Source organism: Onychostruthus taczanowskii, unplaced genomic scaffold (assembly GCF_017590055.1).
Source record: "Onychostruthus taczanowskii isolate IOZ18803 unplaced genomic scaffold, ASM1759005v1 scaffold6, whole genome shotgun sequence".
In the NCBI taxonomy this organism is placed as follows: Eukaryota; Metazoa; Chordata; class Aves; order Passeriformes; family Passeridae; genus Onychostruthus; species Onychostruthus taczanowskii.
Window position 1 is genome coordinate 6,020,781 of NW_024503679.1, and position 16,743 is coordinate 6,037,523.

At 35.4% G+C, this 16,743-nt stretch overlaps 1 protein-coding gene across 2 annotated transcripts in view; it reads right to left on the bottom strand.

The window, feature by feature from the left end:
• The window catches only part of UNC13C (unc-13 homolog C), a 130,016-nt gene that overhangs the window by 100,327 nt on the left and 12,946 nt on the right, over positions 1-16,743 (bottom strand). The window contains exons 2-5 of one of the 2 annotated variants that reach the window (XM_041418920.1): positions 12,125-12,147; positions 11,534-11,598; positions 7,355-7,427; positions 6,093-6,098 (exon numbers count right to left, since the gene is read on the bottom strand). In XM_041418920.1, coding sequence (XP_041274854.1) covers positions 6,093-6,098; positions 7,355-7,427; positions 11,534-11,598; positions 12,125-12,147 — 167 coding nt within the window. The remainder of the gene's footprint in view (positions 1-6,092; positions 6,099-7,354; positions 7,428-11,533; positions 11,599-12,124; positions 12,148-16,743) is intronic. The other variant, XM_041418919.1, reaches the window with a different exon arrangement.

Below are 16,743 nucleotides of genomic sequence, written 5' to 3' on the forward strand. Positions count from 1 at the left end.
TATGTATATAAAATGCTACTTAAATAAAAAGACCTCAAGAAATCTTGAAGTATTATTTTCCTTAAAGACAGTATTAATTCAATACTACTGATAGCTATACGGAGAAATATTTTGGTTGTTTGAGACAGGAAAAGAGACCAGAACTCTGTGTCAATCGGTCCTCATTTGGCTACATGATGTTATTTGTATATGGACAACTTCTGGTTTTGAAAACAATGCACTGGGTTGTAGAGATGAACTCTTTTGTGCTAGTATGGTACATGCAAAGGGACTGAAAATAATTTTAATATACAATAAACAAGGAAGTTTTATATCTCTTATTGAAACACCCCAGAAATCTAAATGGGTCCTCGAGAATTAACTAGCTAGTATAATGATCAGAAAGGACCCTGAGGGACTGAATTCTGTGTTTTACAAATAATATTTCAAATCTGAATATCACTTCTGCTATCAATAATCCTTTTGGCCTGACAGAAACAGATGAGATTTATTCCACTGTGCACAATATCAACCATAACGCTGTATATTACTGTAATGCACCTGGAGTGCTGTTTTCATTCCTTCTTTCTCTTATTCTAAATCATTCCAAATGTGTTTGTACACTTGTGCCTTATCTCTGTTCTTTTGTCATCCACTATCTGCTTTGTCATGCTTTGCTGCCCTCACAGTCTAGCAGTGTGTGGATCAATTATACCACCCACTAACCATAAGTCTGTTGTCGCCTTTGTTGTGAGGATACAGATTTTCACCTAACTGTGAAGTGGGTCTCTGTAGTCCATAATCACAGAACTATTACAGCAAAAATTTAAACGATACTTTGTATGTGACATTCTTATTTTTGTGAAATGCGTACTGGGCCGAAGTAATTTAGGCTTACATCAGCAGAGGAACTGCATCATTAGTCTCTGGATGAAAAGACAATTCCATTTTTTTTCCAATTATATAATTTTAAACACTGGTATATTTAAAATGGATTTCTATTTATTTATTTATAAGATTGTTCAATTTTAATTTTAAGTGTTCACTTTCCCTAATTCAATTTTCAATAAGTTTCCCTTGATAATAATTAAACTTGCAGACTGACACAGAATTATTAATCTTGTGAAACCAATTACAGGCTAAGAAATTATCCTTGGCTTAGTAGTATTTGATTCATCTCCTGTTACAAAGAACCTTCCCTTTTTTTTTCTCTTTTAAATTCAGCAATTTACCAACTCTATGCCATTAATTTGCTATCAGATTCTGCGTTCTCTTTTTATTACATAAATAGTTCTATTTACTTCTCTGTGACCATCCTATTTACTTCCCTGTGACCATCCTTTAATTGCATTTCTGTGAATGTGGGAAATTCCACGGGTGAGTGCTAGTGAGATTGACAGTCACAGGAAAGATTAAACAGTGTTCAGGTTTTGTTTTTTCACACTTTTTGTGTCAAAACCCAATGCTACAAGACCCACGTACCAAAGTTAAAAATGGCAAGTAAAAATGCCTTTGAATCATTAAGAGGAAAAGAAACTATTTTCATAATCAGTAAAGTTCTGGGTTTTAAAACAATATACTTTAAAAGCATCAGCTTCTTGATCCCTCTTAAAGCACAGGGTTTTTGCTTAAAGTCTTGCCAAGTACCCCTGTATATTTACCTGCCTGCACTATACCTGTTTTATAGTTTTCATGTCCCTTACACTTAGGAAGGGATTTGACCCTTCTAGGTCTCAGTTCCATTCCAAGCCATAGAGCAATGTGAACAACTAGCCATTCCAAGCAATAGAGCAATGTGAACAACTTGTCAGGACAGGAGCACAAAGGGCATAAGAACATTAACCTCAAATATAGGGCAATGACTGCTGCTGTGCTCTGTCCTCCAGCAATACCAAAGAACATGAGCCAGCAGAACTGCAGTTTCATGCTATTCCTGTAAGTCAATAAACAGATACAATTTCCTCTGAGAAAAAAAATGGGAAAGCAATTTTGACCCTGTCATGTGTCCTTCAAGCCCAGTTCTCCCAAGGGGTTCCCTTGGAATCATGGAGTTTTACTATTTTCTTCTTAATCAGAAATGTGTCTAAAATTATAGCACAGTGCCCTATATAAAATAACAAAACCTAATAGGAAACAGATAATTAGGCTGTTCTCAATAAAGTGTTTGTCATGTTGGAAGAAATTGATATCTAGAGGGATTTGTGATAAATCAGTAAATTTAAAAGTCATATGGATTAAATTTACAGGGATTTTAGTGAAAAAAAGCCCAAACCCCACAAGGATTATTTCCATTTATGTATCATTTATGTATCATATTCCATTATGTCAGAAAAAACTATCTACAAGAGAAAGCCCATAAAATGCTTCTGCTCTAAAACACTGAATTTGGTGATGATTCAACAGCATGAAGCACTGAACATACAGCAGTGTCACTTAAATATGGAATGAAGCAAGGAGGAGTGAGCATTTTGGAATGAGAAAGGGGAAAAAGCTGCCAGATTTATCTATGGCAAACAAGGTGACAGGTTATGAACATAACGAGAAAACTTCTTCCCCTACTGCCTCTCTGTTTTCAAGCAGCAACAAGAAAGAAAGGTTAATGCAGTTCATCAGCTGGGAACGTCTAGCAAGTCCAATATGTCAGAGCATCAAAAGAATATGGAGAGCAACAGGATCCTGAAGTGTTTCACACCTCTCCCTTAACAGGACACAGAACTCGTCAGCAGTTTATACTTGTGTACCCTCTCAAACTGATGTCCAGATACTACTTCCTGTCTTTCCTTAGGTAAAAATTTGACCTGCAGAGCATAAGGACTTTAAGTATTGTTGAATTATGATCATATGATAAAATTATCAAAACCAAAAAATCCTAGCAAAACCCCCAGACAAAAGAGACTGTAAAGCAGGATAAGGACTTTAAGTATTGTTAATTATGATCATATGAAAAAAATTATCAAAACCAAAAAGCCTAGCAAAACCCCCAGACAAAAGAGACTGTAAAGCAGACCATTGTCTATTAAATTTTTAATTTGTTTTGAAACTCTCTAATACAGGATTTAAAATAAATTAGTCTCCTTTATGCTCAAGGCCTTCTAGACTACCTAATAACTTGTATCTACACTGTCTAATTTATTACCTCTAAATTTGCCTTAGCAGCTTAAATAAATAAATTAATATAATCAGAAGTCGTTCTAGTAAAAGCATTTAAAAATGGTAAATGTAAGTAAAAGCAAATTGGATTCAAGCTACAATTAAATGTTAAATGACCAATTGTGTTAAGGAGGAAAAAAAGAGAAGAAGTCCTCTATCACAATGAAATAGGCAAGCTGTGTCTTGCACAGCTGAAATAGCACAGAGGAGCAAACAGGCTCATGTTCATGACTGCTGGCTTTGCTATGCAGTGCTCATTCCTCTGGTTTTACAGAGGGTTTCAGTTTTCTTCATCATCCTTCCTTTTTTTCCTTAAAGAAAAAATAAATCTACACACTGCTATCAGCAGGAAAAAAAAAAAACGTTGAAGACAAACCATTTTTCATCACTTTAGAAATGCTGATGTTATTTTTAATGTGATGTAAAAGTTACCCACTAGAGGTGAATGTGACAAAAATGTCACTGTTTACGGCATTTAAAGAAACATTTAAAAATTAAATGGGAAAAGATTTCTTTCTAAATGTGCATTTAAAACATGCACAATTTCAGAAATATTTCTTTTTGAGCAGGTATATCACTCTAGGGATGTCAACTTTATTATTTTGGAAGACAGATTTGTACCAATTCTTGGGGTGCTGGAGTGGAGGGAGTGGAAGACAAAATAACTTGAGAAGAAGTAAGGTAGTGAGGGAAATTACTTAGCCCTGTCCCACAATTTTCTGTTAAAAAGGTTGATGTCTAATACTGAAATACTCAACAGAGCTGTAGTATTGAGCCCAGAAAGAAGATTTTAAAAAGACAATTCAGCTCCACTACACAATCATTGCTAGCCATAACTGTCATCTTCTGCTTTTTCTTCATATCTATAGCACAGACACAAAAGCATGATCTCTCCAGCCTCAAAGATAATTATATATTGTTATGATTTCCATTTAGTAGACTAAAAAAAGCCCTCACAAATGTACAAATACTTACTACATTATGATTTATCTATTTAATATATGAATATTTTTATTAGGAATATAACTGAATTTGCCTATCAATGATTAAAGGAGTTAAGAAAATGGACTGCTGATAGCACAAATAATGTAAAATAGTCCAGGTATTTAGCTGACAACATAGAAAACCAGAGAATATGACATCTGCAATTTAAATGAATATCTTCTTTATATCAATCTTAAAATTACCATATTTGAATTCCAGCCTCTACAAATGTTTTTATTGTGGAGACACTTACAGAAAAAAATTTCAGTGCATTATCATTTAGCTGAAACAGGCATCTGGTGTGTTCAGTTTGACAGACTGCTTTACAACAGCAGCAAAGATTCACAAATTGTTCTTGTGTTCTTATAATCAAATAATAAAGCTAGGGAGCAATACAGTCTTGATTGATCAAAAGAAGAAATTGGCCTGATTACAGTGATTACACAGTATAAAATCGCCTTTAAATTGAATAAACAGAAGAATTTTCTAGAGTCTTCTTCGCATTCAAAATGATGACTGGCATTAACAGAAGCAAAGGCAGTACAATAGAGTTACCTTTGGCTGCGGCTGAGCAGATCACCACACCTATTTGGCCACTGTGAGTAAAAACTTCTAACCTCCACTGTAATTATTGATATTTCTCTTCCTGGTTGTTCTCACCTCATCTCAATCTCTAACTAATCCAAAAGAGAGTTACTTTTTTTTTTTTTTAAAGCAAAAAATTAAAAGTTACAGCAATTCTATCAAGAAGTGCACTGCCCTTTTTTTCCTGGCTCCACAGTAAACAGATCTGTTCATGCTCTCTCCATTGTTACTGCACTTGAACCATCACTTCTCCTTGCACTCTCTCTCTGTGCTGTACCAGATATATTCTACCAGAAGTTAATAATGACCCATGACTGCAGGAAACAGAACTGCTCCTGCAGGTGGATTTTGACTGCCTTATCCTCTCTAATGACCAAATCTAAAATAAGCAGAGACTCTCAATGCATTAGCATACAAGAACTTTTCAGTAGTTTAGGAGGAGGAGAGCATCCAAAGGAGAGCAGTGAAGGTGGTGAAAGGTCTGGAGGAGAAGCTGTGTGAGGAGCAGCTGAGGGCACTGGGTCTGTTCAGCCTGGAGGAGACTGAGGGCAGACCTCACTGCATGTACAGCTTCCTTGTGAGGGGAAGAGGAGGGGCAGGCACTGATCTCTGATCCCTGGTGACAGTGACAGGATACAAGGGAAGGACCTGAAGTTGTGCCAGGGTGGTAGTTTAGGTTGGCTATCAGGGACAGGTTCATCCTCCAGAGAGTGGATGGGTAGCAGAACAGCTGCCCGGGGCAGTGGTCACAGTATCAGTCTGATGGTCCTATGCAGGCCCAGGAGCTGGACCTGATGATCCCTGTGGGTCTCTTTCACCTCAACGTATTCTATGCTTCCATGTGGAAAATTGGATTTTTCAAAATGTGAATTCATGAAAACAAATGGGAGCTAGAGATATCATCTTAAGAAAACATACAGAATTTTGAATTTTGATAAACACTGTATTGAGATAAAATGCTGAAAGCATGAAAATAATAGAGTGAAACTGGAAATGCAGAGGGACTACAAAAATAAGGAAAAATAAAACTGATTGATACAAGAGAATTTAAAAGCAGGGAACACTTTGAACTTCTCTTTCTCTAGGTGTGTAAGACTTTCCAATACCACAGGGAAAACTTCATGCTTGAGACCTAAACTTTGAGCTCATATCATCAGAAAAGATATTTGGAATATACAGACAACTTTTTAACATAAACTTCTAGCAATTTTGGCATATGTGACACAGAGGAGAACACATTCACATAAGGCACCACTTTCCTTATGATTAAATTCTTGGTCATAAAATAATTTTTTAACTTTCCAATAGAAAGTCATAATAAAACACAACATTAATGGAATCTGTAACGGTTACTACGATCATTTCAGAACAATTACAAATATAAAAGTACTTACCATAGCCTTAAAAATCCAGACAAGATAGGAAAGAAATTATAGACAGTATTAATTTGTCAGATTCATTGCACAAGAAAGAAAATAAATTATATTTATTTTAGTCAGCATAAAAAAAGTTTAGCACTCATTTCTAACAATACTGTTTCTGTTTTTCTGAAACAGTCGTAAGTAAGCATAAGAAAGGACCATTTACATTTATTTAGATGTCTTAATGCATTCTGAGCTATACCTTTCTGTAAGCACTTCCAACAATTAAGAACAAAGCAGAGTGCCATTTAACATGCATTCAAGAATCATAGCAGGACAATAGACTATATTTGTTTAATAGAACTAATAGCAGAGTGGCTGCTGTCAAAAAGATGGTTTAAATGAATGCAGACTCTACTATGTTGTGCACTGTAACTTTTCATCAGTTTCAAAAGGAATTCTACTCTAAAATGGTATCTGTGCTTTCTCTTTTTGACTGCTCAGACAGTGTGGTGGATCACCACAGAGTAACTGAACACAGGAAGTGAGAAAACATTGAGCAATAATAGACAAAGACTGATCTTTTAACAACAAAGACAGTAGTCATTTACTTAGCCTAACAGCCAATCACTTCTTTATAGTGAGAAATTGGTTTGGGGGCTCACCATCATCAGAGACTAAAGATGTATTTTATAGAATTATGAATTCTATACTACAGGAAAAGAAAAAGAGAAATGTGAATAGCACTTGAAATTCTTTGGGGCAGAGAGGCTCTTCTTAATTTTATTTAGACTGAAAGTCAGAATAAATCTCTAAGGAACTGCCATTCTTTTCCACTGAAATTTCTTTTCTTAAATTATTCTTGTTTACAATGACTGTTAAAAATCCTGAATATCTCACCTTGTACCTAAAGTATTCATCAATCATTAAAATATTAATAGTGAAAAGGGCTGCTTTTTAAAATGAACTTTCTCTTTCAGTATCAAAATATATCAAGTGGAACAGTATCCCAAACGCTCCATAGCATCTTTGTGAAAATGAGTAGCTTTTTATTGCATGAAGTGCACATTACTTGATTACACCAGTAATACCTAAATATCCAATGAGATATTCAGACTTATCTAGTACGTTATAATAACTGCCTCATTGACTTTTACTGCCTTCAATCCATTCTCTCAAGACTCCTATTTTTCCATAAAACAATTGTTGTAAACTGTCATTCAGATGCACAATAGTAATTACAAGAAAGACCCACACAACTGGCAAATGAATCAACAGTTTCAGGAATTACTCACCACATCGCGAACAATGGGAAAAGATTTCTTTCTTCGCAGGTCTGGCATGCTGTCAATTCCGTACAGTCCACGACTGTAACATAAGAAGGCAAAGAAGAAAATAAAAACATGGAGCTTACAAGACTACATCCTTAGGAACTGCCTACAGTATCTCTATTTACAGTTAAAAATCAAACTTAGCAGTTATCAGCCAAAGGCATGCGCTCCAACTAAAAAACCAGTGTGAGTGTTTTTGGTGCTTTTTCTTCTGGCATTCAACCAAAGCAGAGTAGCTAAGAGGTTGCTTAATACCTCCTAAAACTTTTTACCATTGATTTAGAAATTACAAGAAAAGCTTTCCATTGTAAGTTCTTCTATATCTGGTAGTTGAGATGCAGCCCAACGTTACATATTAAACATCATTGATGTCAATGAATATTGTTGTATCAAATTTGATACAAAACTTAAAATATCTAGCTAAATACATAATCGCATCTCAAATGACTCTATGCAACTGTGGAAAACAGAACTTGTCACATTTTAAAATAATTCCATGGTGACCATCATTATTTTCTCTCTTGCCTGGTTTGAGCTTTTTCATTGAGAACGCAATTAAACCCCAGTTAGAGCTCACATATACTTGGAAACAACAACAAAGAGAAACTTGGAGTCACTTCAAAGAATAAAAGGTTGACACACCAACAGAATTTAAAAGAATACATATTGATCTGGATAACAACTTGGCTTCACTCCCTCTGACTATTCCAAACAATTAACACAGGTATCTTCCTGAACTTTTTCCCACAGAGGGTTTTGGAAAGATCATCTCTATATACCTTGTCAGTTCTAATTCAGAGATACTTGGAAGTTCACAGAGAAGCTGGGACATCAGATTTTTCAAGACCCAACATTTTCCTCTGCCTCAAATACCCTTTTCAGTTCTTATATTTCTATCTCTGTGTATATAAAAACTGCATTCACTACAAAGACTTTATCACCTAAAATCCCTAAGTTTATTTACACCTCTTACAATTATGATGTGAAAAGAGATATAACCAAAATTAGTGAAGAATTTTTCAGTTCCTTGTGATGCACTCACACTATTCTCTAAGAAAGGGAAAAGAATTGATTTTCTGTTTATGCAACTCCTTTATATTTTCCCACAACCATTTTCCTGTGTCAGGTTGTGATACTAGAATTTTTTTCAATAACATAAAGATCAAAGTAGACCCAAATTGCAGCTTCCAGACATACTTACAAACCCAGCAAAAGTGTGATAGAAATAAAATAACATTTCTGAGGTTGTGAAAAGTAAATGTACAGAGACCAAGAAATAAAATCAGGGCTTTTTACTACTCAGGAGCAGTTCCATCAGCAGTAAATAAAACTTATCGTGTATAAGGCATTCTTATGTTCACATAGAGGCAATATCTGTCAAAGGATTTCCATTTATTATTCTGTTCTATACCATAAAAATATGACTAAAATAGAGGTTCTTACTAAACTCATTTTAGTCATCATTAAGAAATAACAGAGCAAGGGAAAAATTTTCATGTTAATGTAGGCTATACATTGAATTCTCTATTCCCCTCCCTACTTCCAATTATAACCCAACAATAACTTGACATAGAAGATGATGAAGTGGAATCATAATAATTTGATAAAAGTTATCATTAAAGGCAAGGAAAAAAACCTGTTATATTGACTATTTTTTGGTGCTTCTGGAAATATTCTGCCTAACAGTAATCTATTTGAATTTGTCAGAGAATTCAAGAAAAATAAATTTGATTTTCCATAGAGACAATACCACTGAAGGAAAGGAGTAATCGTCTGCATGCAGCACCATCTGTGTATCGTTAGTGAATTTCAGAACGGATTAGGCCATGTGGTAAAATTATCAGTCTCTGACTGCTCATTAGGAAGCAGTAAATTAATACAAGAGCAAGTCTCTGGAAAAAGTAAAACAGTACTACCCAGGATCCATACACATGGTGAGAACTCCAGCTGACCTACTTTTGCATCTTAAAAATATGGAAATAAGGAGCTCTAAAGTGCCTCATCTTCAAGAAAGTGAAGAAAAGTAAAATGAAGATGTCATATTGGTATGGAACAACCAGGAAAGATGGTGCTTCTGCCTTTTAGTAGAGGAGTTGCATGAGAAGCCCCAGAAATGCTGTTTTTGGTCTTTGCCTTTATGTTCTTGCCTTGGGCTACTCTCTCATTTCATGCAACCAAGAGAAGATCATTGCAGAGAATGGAGAGTTGCAGTCCCTGCCATGGACTTGGGGGTGCTGGTGCATGAGGTGGGGTCACAGCATTGTGCTATGACAGAGAGGGAAGAGCAAGAAAGAAGAGAGTCAGCTGGGGTACTTTTGCATAGATAAAGCATGGTAACAATTGTTGTGAGGGAAGCAATCTCCTCCCTCACCTCAAATGGCAACACCTTCAGAGAGTAAGAGGCAGGAGTCAGAGCTAACTGCAGTCAGTTGTGCTGGCAGTAAAAAGACTAAGGAATCCTAGAAATTAGCATTAGTTTTTGCACGAAGGAGTAGAGTGGGAGGTGTGATTAAAACAGAGCCACAAATGTCTTTGAAATGATAGCATTCTCAGCCTGAATGAGAAGTTACATGAAAATTGCATAACTGTTTTTAAGGAGGCCTAGCGAAACAGAGGCTTGAATAAAGCTACTGAAGACAGCAAAGCAAGGCAAGGACAGGTCTAAACTTTATCAGCAAAAGAAGTAAGGTTTCATCTAAAAACATGAGCTATTATTGAGCTACTGTCAGCCATTTCAGGTGGTCCTATACAGTGGTTACAGAATGTCTGCACAAGGGATTGACACAGCTTATTCTCAGACAATTCAATATTTGAATTTATTCACCTGTGAATAGAAGAGAGGGCATAAAAAGAGCAGCTTCAGTCTGTATAGTCCTTGTCTGTGGCAAAAATTCTTCTTACACCTATGAGATTTCTTTTTGTGTGAAACCCATAAAAATTAGGAACTCTACATTACTTTTTAAAGGTCTACACCTATTAAGAAACTGTAATTAAGCAACTGGTTAGGGAAAGTAGTACATACAGCAAAACAGTATGGTCATGTGCAGCTTCCTACAGGCACAAATACTTGACTATCAGCACCTGCATTCTGAGTCTGCTTACAAAATTCTGCCCTAAACTACACAATAACCAGGTATTAAACTGTTTCTCGTCTGTTTTGCATTTGGTGACTAATCCTGCATAATGTCACACGTGTCCTCACACTCTTACAGCAGCTCTGGAGGTTCTAGGAGCTGCAAAGGGCAGGAATAAACTTTGAGGTATGACTAACTATATGGAAACTACCTACATCACTTAAGAGCTGTAGATCACTTATAAATTTGTTTAAAGTTTACCAATAAGTACAAATGTTACCCTAAGTATACCTTCCATAGAAGCAACTGCATAATATTAAGCAAACTAATGTCATAGCTACCTTTTAGCGACACCCACCTCCCTCAAAATAGGAATCCAACCCAGAAAAACTTCATAGTGTCAATTGCATAGCATTTCAGGATAAAAGATTGAAGATGAATGATTAATTTAATCTCATCCCCTTGTCTTTGTAATAAACTGTAATTATTGTAAAAAAGTACTTACAGAGTGCACCAGCAAGAGGATATACCCCTTTTAGTTAGGTAACTGATAAATTTTACAAAAGGCTTTTATTTCTTTGCCTTTCCAGGTTGAATAAAAAGAAAGTATTCAAAATAGGAAGGAATCCCTTGAACTTGATGCAAGATAACTTAATTTGGAGACAACAAAACAAAATGTACAGGTTTCTTCCATATTCACTCTCAGCCACTGCAAGATCTTTTCCCTTGACTTTTTAATTTCAAGTACTAGAGTGATATTATATGGTTAGAATTGCAGTACTATACATTTACCAGGACGAAGACAAAATTAGGCTACATTTTTAAAGGACACTTATTTTATATGCAAAGAGGCAAAATTTCTTATCTAACTGACCTCACTATTGGAACTGTTGTATTAATTTCTCAAAAAAACTAATTAAAAAAAAAGGGGAAGACATACATAATGAAACTATCTTCCTTTTAAAACAATACAGTTTCTTAAAACAGAAAGCTTAGGAAAAGTACTATAACGCTGTAAGAATAATTTGCAGATACAAGTAACAAAATTCTCAATTATCTTTTTACTTACCCAGCAAATGCTTGGACTGCATAAAGCTTGGAAGCATCCAAGGAACTTGCACTTACCAACCGAGCCTTTAGTAGAGATCAAAAAAAGCACAGTTACTTGGATGCTTTTAGTAAGTTTTGGACAGAATTTAACTGCATCAACATGTAAGACATATGAAAATGTTTAGCAGGGTCAGCTCCAGGCCAAAGCTAGACTAACTGTTCCTTTGGGAAACATTTTGATAGCATCCAGCATTTAGTGACACACAGTGGAAGAACCCATGGGAAGGTAAGGTATTGCTTCCCAAATACTGTTGCCCTTTAAATCCTATAGTGAATGCAGGGTAGGTGATAATTAGAGGCAAAAATCAGATATCATGTTTGACAGTAGCAGACCCCTGTGTTGGCAGTTATGGTAAGCACAACAGTGAGGGTTACCCTGTATATAAATGCAACACATTTGCAATACAAACAAAGGAGAACAAAAGAGTGGAAAGCTGGGAAAAACCATGCATATCTGACAACTAAAATGATGGAACAAAACAGGTCAAATAAGTCACAAACAAACATCAACAAAATACATGATCCCTATAGCAAATAGGTGATGTTAAACCTTTTCATCCACAGAACCGCTATCTGAAAGAGAATTAGGAAGAAGGGGAATATAGGTTAGAAAAACCAGTCTCCAAAAAAAATCTCATGCTTTAAAATCGGTCAGTGTTTTAATCTGTTAATGTAGACCAGAATCCAAATAATACCTGTGCTTAGCTGTATAATTTTGGCAAGATCACTGTCACTACATTTTAAACAAACAAAAATATATTCTTGGTACATACGAAGCCCTGCCACTTATGAAGGACTGTGTGGACAGCATATATTTCACATACTATACCCCATCTCCATGGCATTTTTAATTTTATTGCTTTTTTAAAAACGTATTTTTAATAATAATGAATATCTATTTAATATAGTTGCAGTGTTCAAATAAATAATTCTCTATTTTCAAGGAAAAGGAAAGTGTTTCTAAGGATATAAACACTACACTCCCCACCCCAGCTCCTGAACTGTAACTATTCTATCACAGCTACCCACAAAATGACAGAAATTACTCCCCAAATGCCAACAGAACTACAATTGTGAAAGTATAAGTTGTTTCATATATATCCATCTATATCTTATTCTAAATTGCTTAATGCAAGAGCACAATATGAAAATTTACAATCAGACAGAAAATACTGGCTGTCAGAAAAAGCTTCCCTCATTTTATTGTCTTGTCACATTTGCACTTTATAGTACAGTGCATACACGAAACAGCATTGTTTTAATTGTCACCTTACTGATCTTCCCACTTCTCCAAAGGGAGTGCTCAAGGACCCTTTAAATTATTTGGATATTCTCGAGAGGTTCAGAGATATCTCAGGTTATGAACATCACAAAATAACAATTTACACCTTAAACATGTGCCACATTTAATTTTTAAATCAGTTTCTATACAGAAAAAATCACATTCAAACACATAAATCCAAATATATTGGCAACTGTAAAGCTGCATAGTGTACAGCAGTGACAATCAGGGAACTAAAAGACTCTATTCTGCCACTAATTTTAGAGGCAGTTTACATGATCAAAGCATTTGACTGACTAGATTTATGAAAATGAGCTTACTCTTTAAATATTCTATTTTAAAAAATTTATTTGTGAAATGTATTTGTCTCACAACACCAGATAGTACTGGCTACTCTTTCAAGTATATAAAGAATATTTGGACAGCCATAAAATCTAACTTCCCCACTCCAAAATTATTACAGCACTTCACAAGCAGGGTGAGAGCAGAACCAGGAGGAAATAGGTAACTGAAAGCTGGGCTGGCCAGGGAAACAGGATGGGGTGTGCTTTTGTGAGGCTTAAAGAAAAGAGGAGTTAAACCCAGAGGGCTGGAGCAGCAAATGGACATCAGTGAGAGGAAAGGCATGACAGTATGTAGCAACAGGGTAGGAGAGACAGAGGCATCTGTTCTCTAACTTGTAAAAAAGGGAGAGTCCAAAACACAAAGAAAAATCTGGGGACCAAGGGAAGTTTTAAGCAAGACACTACTTGTAATTTAAGAAGCCTCACCACCACCAATTTTTTCATACAATCTGCACCTTCTTTTAGAATAGCTCATCATAGCAAAATTGGTAATACTGATGTATAAAGGCACAGAACAAATCTCAGTATTATTTATGTGGAATGCAATTCTAAATAGTTTGCAGATACTTTGCTATCAGATGCATACAGAATCACATGAACTATTTGTTTAATTCACTTTTTTATAAACGTACATAAAAAAATGTTGAGACTTGTCTTCTACATAAAATGGATCTTTTCAGAGCCTGAGAGATACATAAAGTTTTCTTTACGTCTCTTGGTTTCAGCCAGCTTAATCTAATTTCACTACATTTCCTTTACTGGAACCTAATTTTACCTAAATTTAGTGAGGAGAGTGACAACCAAAATTAGGAAGGAGGAAAGGTGTGGTTTTGGTTTAACTTGCTTTTCTTTGCAGTTGCTACATGTAAAGAAAAATGCACCCATCTAATGGTCTCTTTTCTCAGTAGAAACTGCATAAAGCGAACAAGTGACGCAAATTTCTCAAAAAAGAAATCTTAAGAACATCTCTTCTTTGTAACAAATGAATGCATCTTCAGAGACAAAATTAGTTTGAAAACTTCATTGTTTACTGCTTCTTCTGAACTCACCATGAGTGAAATAATCTGAACTGTGGAAGTGTTCTCTGCATGTATGAGAGCACCAAATCAGGAAGTGTACAGTCACCAAGCAATTCACTTTAGTAGTCTTTAGGCTACCAGAATAGACAGCAACATTCGTTGATGTAGATAAGAAATGAACTGTGATTATGTAAGAGACCACTGAATGTATTTTCAAATCAGGGATTCAAGGCTAGACATCTCAGATTATACTGCTGAATGACAGTGATTTACTTAAAAGAGCTTATCTTCATGTAACTCACTTGTGTCATCCACACATTCAAAATACTAACCTAAAAAAGTAATGAGTGCACTTAGGAGCAGTAGAAACACTGGTTCTTATAGCTAACCCTTCTTACTTTAATTAGTTGTTTCTCCTTACATTTTAATTGAGAATTCATTACATTATGAAATGCCAGTAATAGCTATGCCTTTATACCACAGGCCATTTTAGATTAGAGCAAGGTATTTTTTACTAGGATTATAGGAAAAATTCTTTTGCTCCTTAATTGTTGCTATTTCAGCTCAGTGCAGTCACACTGATATTTACAAACCTGTGCAGCAGAATGATGAAGAGCAGGGTGGTCCTCTATCTGCATACTACTGAAAATTATTTTTACTAATGTCAAATTTTGAAGGCAAAAGGAAAATGCTCACAAGCCCTTTTTATTTTTTAAAGCAGTCAATTACATTTAATTAGATAACCAAGCAGGAAATTAGATAAAATTTGTCTATAAGTTTCCTTTAATAAGTTCCAGATATTAAAAAGCTGTATAATTCTCAGCATAGTCACTAAATCTTGGCTTCTGTTGAAAGTGGTTTACTTATGGGGATGGCTGGGGAATGAAGTGAAAGGGGCTTGTAATTTTTTCAGTACCCTCAAATAAACCCCCTGGTTGTTTTCTGTCCACCTGCCAGTTTAAATATAGGCTAAGTAAATTTCCAACAAGTGTTTATTAATACTGCATAATTGCTATTCAATCTTGGAATGAAAATTAATAGACCTGAGAAAAGTTTAACTTTACATATTTATCAACTGTTTTCAGTTTTCAGTCATTTATTCATTCTATTAGTAATGTTGTCACCTGTAACTTCTCACACAAAATAGAAATTAATCATACAAGACAACCAGTTTCTATACCAAATTTTCTGAGGAAAAAACAAATCTATAAAGGATGTTGAAAAGGCAGAGTTTTCCAGCATGAAAGGTATATTAGTAATGAAGATGTGGAAGTCGGGACAGACCTTTGCTTTTGTAGCTTGTGACACCATCAGAAACACAACTGCCTCTATCAATCAACAGAGATATTTACATCAAAGAGGTTCAGGTGATTCTGCTCCCCAGTCATAACCCTCCTTCAAATGTCTTCTGTCATTATTTCACTTCTGCACTTTTCCGAGCAGCAGAACAATGTCCCAATACACTTCCCTTTCTTTAATGACTGCAAAAATTCAATTCTCCACCCTGTGCCATAGCCCAAGAACTGTAATGAGGTTCTAAAAATCTAAACTGTTAGGAAACCCTAAGATCAAAATTAATCAAAACATTGATTCTCCACTTTTGTAAGTGTGCATTATTGCACAACACCAAATAGGAAAAATAATTAAAGTTCATTATTCTCTCAAAGTACCATTTTAATATTTAATTCTGGAAAATGGCTGAAAGAATGTCAAACTGACTGATAATTACGTTGTTCCTGCAAGCAAAGCCTTCGGACAAAATACTTGCTGGAATTAGATAACAATACAGCTGTTCCATGAAAATAACATGTATAAAGTACCCACAGTCAGAAGTAGTTTCAAGTCTAAGATGGACAATTTTAATTAGCATCTATTGCCAAGAAAGGGAAATAACAGAGGAAAACCAGGTTTGAATAGATGCAGGACATTAAAGAAGTAGATTGGCTAAAACAATGACACAAATTAAGCCATGCTAAAATAATAAATGCTGCACCCAGAAGCTATTATTGACACTAGAGAACAGAACATTTCACTGTGTAAGCCCAGAGGATGTTGTATTGCTGAAGCTTATTCTATGGAGATTGCATATAACGCTTGAAAGATAATATTAAAGCTAGCACATCATAAGAGATGAGTGATGCTTGTCTGACAAAGAGAAGGTCAAACTTGAATAAAGCTTGGTTGACAGGAGAAATAGAAGAATTGCTGCTAGCACTTTACTAGCAGTGATGTAGAAAAATTACTAGCGGATACGTGGAGAGTCAAAACAGGAGGTCAGTTTGGTGAAGATGAAAACTGCATTTGTGTCTCTATTAATAAAGTGGTCTGCAAATCTGAAACAAAAGGACGTGCTTTAAAAACATCTCTGGTGTTTAGAAATTGAGTCCCATTAGACTTCTAATGGCTTTGTCTTCTATTGTTTTTCAACAGCTAGTAGACACTTTTACCAGATTCTAGAACTTATCTCTAAAGCAGTAAGTTATAGACTGTCATGAGGACTGTTTGATTACAGACTGCGGTGAGC